The following is a 12,856-nucleotide window of genomic DNA, read 5'->3' as shown; positions in this document are numbered from 1 at the left end:
AGCTTTGACTGTGGCAGGTGTAGTTGCTGTCTCAGCTTCCTTGTGGTGGGAGAAGCACTGGAGAAAGGCAGTAGCTCTGCTGGCCTCTTCAAAGAAGAATAGCATGTTAGAGTGGCAAGGAACCTTTGAGATCATCTAGTCTCACCTCATGCACAGCCTCCCTGAAAGATGGCCATCCAGTCCCTGTTTGAAAACCACTAGAGCCCACCACCAACCATGGTAGACTGTTCCACTGCTGAACAGATCTCACAGTTAGGCAAGTCTTTCGAATTTCTTGCAAAAATATGCTTCCTTGTAAGACCATTAGTTCTGGTCCTGTCTTGGGGAGCAACAGGTAACTAGTCTGCTCCTTCTTCTACGTGACAGACCTTCACATATTTGAAGATGGTTATCTGAGGTGCTAGGCCAAAGCTCATTGGGCAGAATTAATGTCCCCAAGAAGCACCCTCTGGAGGCACATAAATTAAAAGTAAAGAGTGCCATCGAGTCAGTGTCTACTCCTGGTTCCCACAGAGCCCCGTGGTTGTCTTTGGCAGGCCCTCTACATTCCTCCTCCTCTGCCTGGCAGGGGGATAGCATGGCACTATTCTAAAGAAGGAGTCCTGTCTTTTCCAGGTATCCCCTTTGGTATGCACATCTGGTTCCACTCTTGTGTACTTGCTAGACTATGGGATGGGCCAATTCCAGTGAATGTAATGGGGCTGTAAATTATGCAAATTGTGCCTAACAGGGAAAATAGCAACTGGGGAGCAATTTTCAGTGGGGAAACCATGAGAGGGACAGGGTTGTGCCTTTCTGTCCCAATAACACAGTCCCAATCTGGATCACCCCCCTCCAACTGGCAGCTTCATGAAAGGGAAAACACCTGGGAAGCCCTATAGTGTCTCACAGGGCTTGCTGATCTTCCAGCAAGGAACAGAGCAAAATACTTTTTAAAATTATTTTAGATACAAAATACCTGAGCAGATATATTTTAATCAGATCAACCCTAAACAACCAATAAAAATACACCATAAAAATAGAATTCTAAAATTCATCTTAAAATACAAAATACATTGCCAGGAAAAAGAAACTATTTTGAGATGTTTGCCACTAATCCAAACTTGTTTCCATTTCTTTTAAGCAATACAAGTTTTTCAAAGAATAAATCATTCAAGCTGTGCCTTCTGGGGCTATGAATCATCCCAGCAAAGGAAAATAACCATTGCCCAGAAATGGTTAAGGGCAATAAACACAACCCAAGAAGACACGAGACACTCTTGTATGGTGGGGAAAAGGGCCACAATTTTATTAATGAATCCAAAATATTAAAGTAAACTGGGATTGTTTGCCACCCCTACAGTGTGGAAGGTAAAGGCACGCACTCACAGGGCATGCCTTGCTTAAGGTGTGTGGGCAATGCACCTTGGATTCAGACAGCCCAAATGCTGTAAAGCATAAGCTGCCCATCTTAGCTGACCTAAAGTCAGGCCTCTGCCATAGCAGCACTGCCCAGCAGCCACATAGCATATCCGGGGAGCTTAGCTTGACAGAGCAGATCGGGCCAGGCCAGAGTTCCATGAGCCATGCAGCATCTAGGGAGCTGACCTGCCCAATCTATAGCCAAATGCTTACCTGAAGGTGCTCTCCAAATTCATATGTTATTCCCCACCGCACTGTATCTGCCACAGCAGGGTTAGCCTAGCTTAACACCCCGCACCACACACCGACCACATAGAACAGAGCCAATACCATCTGTAGGTCCTCCAAGAAAATTCTTGGTGCCTTAAGGTGAATGATAGAACCCATCATCCTTATAAAATTCCTGGAACTAAGAAAACATTAACCAGATGTGCCAGTGACTTATACAGGGTTTGTATAAGAGGGAGGCGAATCTGAACTGATCTGCCCTTGCCCTGACTATTTTTACTAGATCATTCTGCTCCAGATTGGTCCAAAAATGCCCAAAGGTGATCTAAGCAGCAGGAGTTCCACTAGGACTGGCCAAAAGCTGGGGAAATAACGTGCCTGGCCAACCGATCCGCAAGATTGATGCCTGCGCCCCCGGACCCAGTTGTGATCTGGGTTCACCCCTGCACACTTGTGTGCCTCCTGACACAATCACGTACCAGAGGCTGGAGACCTTATATTGCTCCACCTGCAAGGAGAAGAATGACCCTGGTGACTGCAGTCCAGAAGCAGTTGTACAGATCACTGGTATACCCAAGGGCACCAATAGCCAGGCCGCTGCACAGCCATTCAAGGGCACCCAAGCAGGGACTGCTGAAACTGCAACTCTATGAAAGATTGCAGCGATAACTGAGCCATGGATACTCCAGTAGCTACCCAGGCCTTGTGCACAACAGACCATGTTGAACTGTGAGGGTGGCTGTCATCCCAGCGGATGAATAGGCACACCCTAGATGACCCCACAAGTTTGCAACCTCGGAGACCCCCATGGGTCACAAATCAGGGCCTGCCACCTGAACTATAGACTTCAAGGGTGGCCGTCTAATCCTTTGAATGAATAGGCACACCCAAGCAGACCCTCGCAGGGTCATGAAATGCCCCGGGCCTTCTCAGGGCACCGATCAGGGCTATCAACTTATGCAAGGGAGCAGGTGTTTTGATATGGTCCTGCAATGAATAAAGTGTAGAAAACAACCCACCCTCTCTATATTATATCATATATGCTAATGTATCCTCAGTATGAAAACCAGGGAATTATTTTCACTATACAAATGGCCATCATGTAAAATCACAATAAAGAATAACAATAATCAAGTAAAATACAACCTCATCAGAACATAAGAACAGCCCTGCTGGATCAGGCCCAAGGCCCATCTAGTCCAGCATCCTGTTTCGCACAGTGGCCCACCAGATGCCGCTGGAAGCCACAGGCAGGAGTTGAGGGCATGCCCTCTCTCCTGCTGTTACTCCCATAAAACAACCTCATAAAAGTTACACTACAATTCTTTCCACAATTCACTTTCCACAAAGTACATATGAAGAAAACACACTGTTGTTCTGTGTGTTAAGTCTTGCTATCCTCTTATTATTGGAGTTTGTCTGAAGGGTGTATAATCAATGTAGCTTGTTTATTTCTGCCAAACGGGTTTCAACCTTCTTGGTCTTCCTCAGTGGCATTTAAAACAGCACTCATACAGCTTCTTCCTCCAAGGCATCACTACAGAAATGTCACATCATGAAGCCACTAAAAATATTAATTCTTACTAGGCATCTTTAAATTATCCATGCAAGCTTATAAAGATTTAATATCACCACATACATATCATTCTCCAAGTGAAAAATAACCTCGTATTGTAAACCTTTATCTCTTGCCTTCTTCAAATAGTGGTAAGCATGAATGCTCAGCTCTGATCAGGTGTTCTGATATGGTCCTGCAATGAATAAAGCCCTCAACATTATCGAAGGCGAGACACGTGCATGGATAGACAAAATAGAATGATTGTCAATGTAGTGAGGGATAACTGCCCCTCAGGTCGGACGGCACTCAACTTGCTACTGAGGAAGAGCTGAGGATCTTTCAGAGTACCAATGATGTTTATGACGTGGTTAGATGAAAGCCTTTTGGAAGTCTAGTAGCTGATGTTGCCGTGTGGAAAAAGAAAACATGAAACTGCAAAGACAATGGGAAAGTGGAACAGAAGAAGCATGAATATGGGAAAGCTCAACTCAGTGAAAGACAAAATGAATCAACTACAGATTGAAATCTTGGGCATTAGTGAATTGAAGTGGACTGGAATAGGACACTTTCAGTCAAAAAATCATATCATTTGCTACTCAGGACATGAGAAACAAAGAAGAAACAGTGTCACTTTCATAGTCAGGAAGCATACAGCAATGACAGTACTTGGGTACAATGCAGTCAGTGACCGACAAATATCAATAAGATTTCATGGACAACCCTTTAATATGACAGTTCTTCAAGTCTATACCCCAACAACTGATGCAGAAGAAGAGGACGTTGATGAGTTTTTTGCTCAAGTTCAGTCTGAAATTGACAGAACATCCAAGCAAGATGTGCTGCTGGTGGTTGGAGACTGGAATGCCAAAGTTGTAAGGAGGAAAACATAGTCAGACTGTATGGCCTAGGAAACAGAAATGAAGCAAGAGAATGACTTCTTAGTTTCTGCCTAGCTAATTATCTCTTCATTCTTCAAACAACCAAAGCGATGCCTATACACATGGACTTCACCAGATGGAGTACACAGAAATCAAATTGATTACATTACTGAGCCATTTTTGGAAGGGCGGTATAGAAATTGTATAAATAAATACATAAATAAATGAATGAATGAATATTGGTGCAAGGAGGTGGAAGAGCTCAGTTATAACAGCAAAAATGTGGCCAGGGGGCCAACTGAGGAACAGATCACAAAATGCTCACGTACAAGTTCCAAGTCAAGCTAAAGCGGAAAAATGAAGCTATAAAGTTTCCATGGTATGACCTTGAGAATGTACCTACCATTTTCAAGGAGAACATCAAGAACCACTTCCATCAGCTATTCCATCAATCCCTGTAACCTGTAAATTGATGGGAGTTCTGAACCTCATTGATAGGGAACCAGAGGAACTGTGAAATGAAATAAAAGAAGTTGTTAAGGATGAATGTGAAAAGAGACTGCCAAAGACCAAGAAACAGAAGAAAACAAAATGGATGTCAGAACAGACAGTGGAAATTGCCAAGAAGAGGAGAGAGGCAAAGTCAAGAAAGATAAAGACCCCATGAAGGAGATTCATAGGGAATTTCAGAAAGCTGTTAGAAGAGACAAGGAGCAGTACTACAATTTTTTAAAAAAAATTATATACCACCCTTCCAAAAATGGCTCAGTGACATCTGTAAAGACCCTGAGGATGGAAATAGACATGAAAAAACAAGGAAAGTTTTCCAAAAGATCTCTGAACTCAGAAGGAGGTTCCAACCTCGACTTGGTATGGTAAGAGATTACAAAGGATTCATCACTTTGATTCAGAGAAATCAAACAGAGATGGAAGGCGCATACTGAAAATCTGTACAGCAGGGATGTCAACATCCAATATACTCTAGAAAATATTCCCTAATTGCAAGAACCTCTAGTATGGGAAGATGAAGTTAGATCAGCACTCCTGTCATTACAAAGTCAGATGGTTACAGGAATTGGTGGAATAGCTACAGAAATATGGCAGGCAACAGAAGAAGAATTAGTCAAGGTTCTAACCAAACTGTGCCAGCAAATTTGGAGAACGAAACAGTGGCCAACCGGTTGGAAAAGGTCAGTCTACATACCCATACTAAAGAAAGGAGACTTAACAGATTGCAAAAACCATCGCACAATATCTTTAATTTCACATGCTAGCAAAATAATGCACAGGATAATCCAGTGCAGATTAGAGCCCTACGTGGAAAGGGAAATGCCGGATGTTCAAGCTGGTTTCAGAAAAGGCCGAGGAACAAGAGACATCATTGCTGCTGCATGCTGGATATTTGAGGCCAAAGAATACCAAAATAAAGTCAATATGTCATTTATTGACCAAGGAAAAGCCTTCGATTGCATCAGCCATGTCAAGTTGTGGAATATCCTTAGGAAAATGGGCATCCCAGGACATCTCATTGTCCTTACACAGGACAGTAAGCCACAGTTCAGACAGAACATGATGAAACAGACTGGTTCCAGATTGTCAAAGGAGTAAGACAAGGCTGTATACTTTCTCAATTATTCAACTTATTATTTATTTATTAATCTATCAAATTTGTATACTGCCCCAAACTTTCATCTCTGGGTGGTTTACAATAACATAAAACCAGTTAAAAACACATACAAAAACTTAAAAACAATTTAACAATTTAAAAATACCAGAAATTAAAACCCCAAAATATTAGGAAGCTGAGAAAGCTTGGACAAAAAGATGGGTTTTCAGGTGTTTTTCGAAAATTGCCAGAGATGGGGAGGATCCTATCTCAGCAGGGATACAATGAACATATATATGATGAACATATACTGACAGAAGCTGGATTGGTAGAAGATGAGCATGGTTTTAAAGTTGGAGGAAGAGACATCAATAAATTGTGCTATGCTGATGACACCACTCTGACAACTGAGAATGCAGATCATCTGCAAGCACTAGTAATGAAAGTCAAGGAGCACAGTGAAAACAATGGGACTATGACTAAATGTAAAGAAGACTCAGCTAATGCCAAAGGGCACAGCAACCAGCCTCAGAATTCATAATGAAGACATTGAAGTGGTGGATAGCTTCTGCTTTTTAGGATCGACCCTCAACAGTAAAGGACCCAGCAGTCAAGAAATACACTACAGTCTAGCACTTGGTAAGGTTGCAATGAAGGCGTTGGAAAGCATATTTAGATACTGTGACATGTCTATACCTACAAAGATTAGAATCATGACAATGGTTTTTCCCATGACACTCTATGGATGCGAAAGCTGGGCTTTGAAGAAGCAAGATATTACTTACTTACTTGATTTTATTTGATTTGATTTCTATACCACCCTTCCAAAAATGGCTTCCAAAAGATAGAAAAAGTATAGACACTTTTGAACTTTGGTGCTGGAGAAGACTTTTGAAGATACCATGGACAGCCAGGAAAACAAACAAATGGACAAATCAATCCAGAATTTTCACTCAAGGCACAAATGACTAGGCTCACACTATCATACTTTGGACACATTACATGAAGACCTAGCTCCCTCAAGAAGTCCATAATGCTGGGAAAAGTTGAAAGAAAGATAAGACCGAGTTCAAACAGCAGCAGGGTGGATGGACTTGATTTTGACAGCAATGAATGCACCACTGAGAACCCTTAAAGGCCAACTTGAAGACAGATCATCCTGGAGAGAATCTATCTATGTGGTCGCTAAGGGTTGACACCGTCTTGATGGCACATAATCAATCAATCAATCCGCTTTGAAATGTATAGGCCCATTAATTTCAATAAGACTTCTTATGAGTGTGCATGTGAGGCAGTGACTGGAATAGCTTGTCTCTTAACTAAAAGGTAAAGTGTGCTGTCAAGTCAATTTTGACTCCTGGTGCCCACAGAGCCCTGTGGTTTTCTTTGGTAGAATACAGGAGGGGTTTATCATTGCTTCTTCCCATGCAGTGTGAGATTATGCCTTTCAGCATCTTCCTATATTGCTGCTGCCCAATATAGGTGTTTTCCATAGTCTGGGAAACATACCAGCGGGGATTCAAACCGGCAACCTTCTCCTTGTTAAACTATAACACCTAAATTTGTGTTTTGATGTGTATATGGGTACACACACACACACTAAAATGTTACCGTTATGAGAGAAGCTGCTTGTCACTGGCTACATCCACAGTATGTTACTCATAAGCAGCCTATTACAATTAATGGAACAAGTTTACTTCTCATATGAATTTCAGTGGAAGTACTCATGAGTACTAGTATTTATGCAAACACAATCTCTTTGGGACATCTGAACTGAATGTCTGTGACGGAAGGCGTACACGTGTTAAATAAAAGTTTGGCAGCCCTTGATACAGTCTGACATTCCATAAGCCAGGGTTTCCTCAAACTTGGGTCCTCAGATGTTGGCCTAAAACACACATCATCCCTAGGTCTTTGTTGTAGGCCAACATCTGGGGATGCAAGTATGAGAAATCCTGGCTTAAGTTAATTGGTGAAGTTCATTTTCAACAACTAAATATGATATATTAAAGGAGAATAGCACTGTTACAAGAGTGCCCCTGTTTTCATCTTTGAAATATTGGAGGGTATATAATATGTGTGAAGATAAAAAGAGACAACATTTCACAACTGACAAGACACACAAGAGACAAGACACACAATCAAAAACTTTGTTTTACCCAGGTTAGGAAGCTCTGTGTGCTCCCAATTTTCAGTTGTGTGGAAGGAAGGTAGGAGGAAAACCTGGGTAGCTTGCTTCTACCCAGGTTTCCCTGCTACCTTGCTTCCACACAACTGAAAACTGGGAGCACATACAGCTCCCAAACCCAGGCATTCTGAATGACTTCAGAATTTGTGGCCTGGGCAGATCTCTCTCGAGCACCACAACAGATGCATAATTGCTCCAGTGTTGTGGGCCAAGCAGGTGATGTCATAAAGGTAACCAGCCTCAACTTGGGTAACACAAAGCTGTTCTGGCAGCAATTGGTTGTGTTTCTTTTGAAGAGGGCAGCACCCTCCTCCTCAGTTAAAGAAGGAGGATAGATAGGATGGGGTATCTTGTCCTGACTTCTTTTCATAATTCCACACCATTCTGGCTGGCTTTTCTAATAGGAATTATGTGTGCAGAAAGGGCCATTAGTTGTCCACCTAACTGCACATGTCAGAACGTGGAAGTGAACTGCGAAGGAAATAACTTGAGAACTTTTCCAAATGAAATTCCACTGCTGACCAGAAGGTTGGTTTTGGCTAATAACAGCATCGTCTACATAACACATTTAGAACTGAGCTATCTAAATGAACTGGTCTATCTGGACTTCAGCCACAATCGGTTACTTATGGGCACGAATTTCACATTTCCTCTTTTACCGGAGTTGACATCCCTGGATCTTAGTTACAACCACATCTCCCAAATAACTGGTGAAACTTTCTCAAAGCTGGAACATCTGTTGCTGCTGAATCTCTCAGGTAACCGATATTTGCACAAGTTGGATGACAACACTTTCCGGCACAACCCTCTGCTGAGATACCTGGATATAAGTGGCTGTAACTTCAGTTACATTTCTCGAGAAGTGTTTAAGAGATTAAAGAACTTTCATTCTTTAGATATAAGTGCTAATCCCTTCGACTGTAACTGCCATGTCTTGGAATTTATGGAATGGATGAAGAATAAGATGGACGACAAGGAACTTGTTTTCCCACGTGAGGCCTTTCTCTGTTGATAGATGTGTCTTCTATTGTTCAAAGTTTCATGGAGTGACTTGTATTTGCAGATTCTGGCCAACATCCAGTGCAGTGTTATGTGTCTGTAATGGTGAGCTATGGAGCTACTCTGCCCTTTGAAGGCAGCATCAGAGGTGCAGAAAACAGGTTGCTGTATGAGCAATGCTTTTACAGATTTCCCCATTCAGGTCAATGGGGAAATCCACAGAAATGCTTCTTGAGCAACCATCCATTTTGCTCAGCCCCAACACTGCCTTTGACAGGCAGTGCAGTTCCGTAGCACACCTTTAGGGACATACAGAGGAACTCTTACCCCTGGAGTTTGGGGCCTAAGTCCAGGGCCTCCACAGCCTCCGGGGGCCCGCAAATCCTCTTTAGTCTGTCCCAGGTGGTGTGGAGCAGGATGATGCTTTATTTGCGGGGGTGGGGGAGAGGGCTCCAAGGCCCTTTAAGTCCAGGCTCCAAAATTCCCTAGGTGTACCTCTGCAGACACATAACAGGATGTTGGCCTGGATTACTCCCTTGAGCCAACTCCATGTTTCTGGGCACAGAAAGTTTGCATGAAAATGTATAGGTTTTCCAACAGATGTATCAATGGCAAGGCCCAGATTCTATTTATTTGATATATTTATTAGGGGTGTGCAATTCGGGTTTTCTGTGATTCGGTTCGGGACCTGAATCGAATCACCCCCGATCTGTTCTGTGCCCGAATCTGGGCCACCCGAATCACCCCTGATTCGGTTCGGATTCGAATTAAATCTGAATCCGAATCCGAATTGATTCAGGAAGGAAAAATGGGTCCCAGGGGCAAAATAGTGGGGTGGGTTGGTAGTGCCCAATGGTTGGAGACTACCCCCATGGGTTTCTAATGAGAATCTCATTAGCTATCATAGAATCCACACACAGAATACCTCTGAAACAACAGAAACCTGTACCCCATGGGTTAGAAACCCATGGGGGTGGTTGACACCTATGTGCACTACACTACCACTCACTCTGGGCCACCCCAGCACCCCCCAAGTGCACTTATGGGGCTGCTGACACCTCAATGCTTCTCTATGGGGGAAAACCTTACAGATGCGTAAACTTCAACAATTCCCCAAAAATCAGTCCTCTGCCCCATCACTCTGAAATTGGGGTGGTAGCCTCCACCCATTAGGCACTACCACCCCACCCCACTCTTTTTGCCCAGATCCCACTCTATGCCCCCAATCTGCCCCAAAGACACTAAAACTTCAAAAATTCCCCAAAAATAAGCCCTTTGCCCAATTCTCCTGAAATTTGGGTGGTAGCCTCCAACCGTTGGGCACTACCACCCCACCCCACTATTTTGCCCCTGGGTCCCAAAATTCGGGCTGACATCACTTCAGACCTTTTTGCATTCAAATCAATGGATGCAAAAAGGCGGGAAATTCAAAGAGATGTCATCCTGAATCACCCGAATTTTTCGGACCCGAAATTCGGGTGATTCGGCTCAGCCCCGAAAAATATTGGGGGACATCGGGGGTGATTTGGTTCGGACCCGAATCACCCGAAATTGCTCGTTTCGGGCACATATCGTTCTGTGCCCAAATTTTTTTGCACATCCCTAATATTTATAAGCTACTTTAAACCCCTTTAAAAAAAATGAAGCATTGTATAATTCCAATGACAAAATCATAAAAACAGGAACACAAGTATAAAAAGAAAGAAAATACAGAACATAAACTGCATATGAAAAGACAATTTTTAAAAATCTCTGAAGCCAAAACTCTTTACAATCAGGATTCAACAGAAACGTTTAAAAACCAGACAAATATACATATCTTCATAGCTCATTCATATGGTGCTCGTGAATCTCCTCAGTGAGAGAGTTCCAAAGCTTTGGTGCCTATGGTGTGGGTCTAAATAATCTATCTGTAGCTGAGATGCCAGCTCATACCCTATCACCTTGCCCTCAAAAGGCAAGTTTGAAAGGGGCTGAAAGTTGTCTAAGGGCACAATCCCATACTTGAAAAATGTAGTTTGAATGGTATAGGATCTGGCATAAGTCCACTTTTACTACCAGAAACTAGGCCTGTGCGTTTTGAGAAAATTCCAATTTGGATTCAACCTGATCTGAATGTGACAATATTGGATTTGGATGCTATGGGCTCTGGTGATCTTGTATCTCAAACGATTTGGAATCCGAATCCCAACTTAAATTTGGATTTGTCTCCATAGTAGTCAATGGGGAAATTTTTTAAAATCACCAAACATCACTGATTAATCCTAGAGAATTGAAACTTGCCAAACAAGTGGGGAAGGAGGTCAAGGCCCCCTAGAGATAATTTGGATAGAGCTGGCCAATCTCTGATTTTTAGTGGTTTTTTGAAAGTTTTGTTTTTTAAATGGCTAAAGATGGCAAAATCTGCCTTGTTTCAAGCCAGAACGTTTCAGAATCTTCTCAAAATGAAAACCCTTCTTTGTATGTCATTCCACCAGCATGTGGAGGAATCTGCCCTTTGTCTTCATGAAAAGGGGTAACTGCATTTACCTCCCCCCCTTTTATATTTCTGGAATGGATGAATATCAAGTAATGAAATCTTGCACACATAAAGTCCATATTGGCAGGACTCTATTTCTATTCAAAGCTATGGGCCAATCCTCAGATTTTTGGTGAATTTTTGAAAATATTATTTTAAAATGGCTAAAAATGGTGAAATCTGGCTTGTTACAAGTCAAAACGTTACAAAACGTTCTGGCTCAGAAGTCCCTCCTTGGACCATCATTACAACAGAGAGAAAAAGGAGGGGAGAAAATAGGGATGTGCACGAATTGATTTTTGCATTTTGATTTGTACTCAAATAGAATAACCACCAATTTGTTTTGGGACTGAATCTCTCTCCCCACCGAATGACCCCAGATTCAATTTATACTCAAATTTTCAAAGTCTGAATCGATTTGGATTAAAAAAGGGTCCCAGGGCCAAAAGACTAGGGTGGAGGGTAGTGCCCAATGGGTGGAAGCTACCACTCAAATTTCAAATAAATTGGGCAAAGGGGTGATTTTAAAAAGAATTTCTGAAGTTCATGCATCTTTAAACTTTACCCCCAAAGGGAATAATGGGGATTTCAGCAGCCCCATAACTCCACTTGGGGGGCACCAGGGTGGCCCAGAGTGAGTGTCCTGAGACTAGATTCTCCGGTAGCAAATGAGAGTGGATTCAATGTTAGAGGGCAAAAGGCCACCTCCAGCCTCCAAGGCAGGATGCCTCTGAGTACCAGTTGCAGGGGATTAACAGCAGGAGAGAGGGCACGCCCTCAACTGCTGTAGGCTTCCAGTGGCATCTGGTGGGCCGCTATGTGAAACAGTATGCTGGACTGGATGGGCCTTGGGCCTGATACAGCAGTGCTGTTAACCCCCGGCCAAACTCCAACACCAGAAATGAAGTGCTTGCCTGCCTGCTTGGCCTCCCTCTTGATGGGCCTATTTCGGAGGCAGGGGGGAGGAGGAGGACAGCTCAGCCACTTGTGTGGGATCAAGTCCAGCCTGAGCTGTGAACCAGGGGTCATCTCATGAAATTGATTGCCAAGAAATTTAGGACCAACAAATGGAAGTACTTTTTCACACAACACATAATCCACTTATGGAATTCTCTGCCACAAGATGTGGTGACAGCCAACAACCTGGATGGCTTTAAGTGGGGTTTGGATAACTTCATGGAGGAGAGGTCTATCATTGGCTACTAGTCGGGGCTATAGGCCACCTCCAGCCTCAAAGGCAGGATGCCTCTGAGTACCAGTTGCAGGGGAGTAACAGCAGGAGAGAGGGCATGCCCTCAACTCCTGCCTGTGGCTTCCAGTGGCATCTGGTGGGCCACTGTGTGAAACAGGATGCTGGACTAGATGGGCTTTGGGCCTGATCCAGCAGTGCTGTTCTTAAGTTCTTATGTTCTTAATGACAAACAGGGGGGAAAGTTTAAAGATGTGTAAACTTCAAAAGTAATTTTAAAATCAGTCCTTT

The 12,856-nt window shown here is 43.1% G+C and overlaps 1 protein-coding gene across 1 annotated transcript in view; it reads left to right on the top strand.

Moving 5' to 3' along the window:
• Positions 1-8,123: 8,123 nt before the first annotated feature.
• The window catches only part of LOC128352329 (leucine-rich repeat-containing protein 52-like), a 38,428-nt gene continuing 33,695 nt past the window's right edge, over positions 8,124-12,856 (top strand). Inside the window, exon 1 of the mRNA XM_053312834.1 lies at positions 8,124-8,851. Within this exon, the coding sequence (XP_053168809.1) occupies positions 8,200-8,851 (652 nt within the window). The 5' untranslated portion in view covers positions 8,124-8,199. The remainder of the gene's footprint in view (positions 8,852-12,856) is intronic.

This window comes from Hemicordylus capensis, chromosome 3, assembly GCF_027244095.1.
Source record: "Hemicordylus capensis ecotype Gifberg chromosome 3, rHemCap1.1.pri, whole genome shotgun sequence".
Taxonomy (NCBI): Eukaryota; Metazoa; Chordata; class Lepidosauria; order Squamata; family Cordylidae; genus Hemicordylus; species Hemicordylus capensis.
Note: the sequence above shows the minus strand (reverse complement) of the source record. Positions and strands in the feature narration are given on the sequence as shown.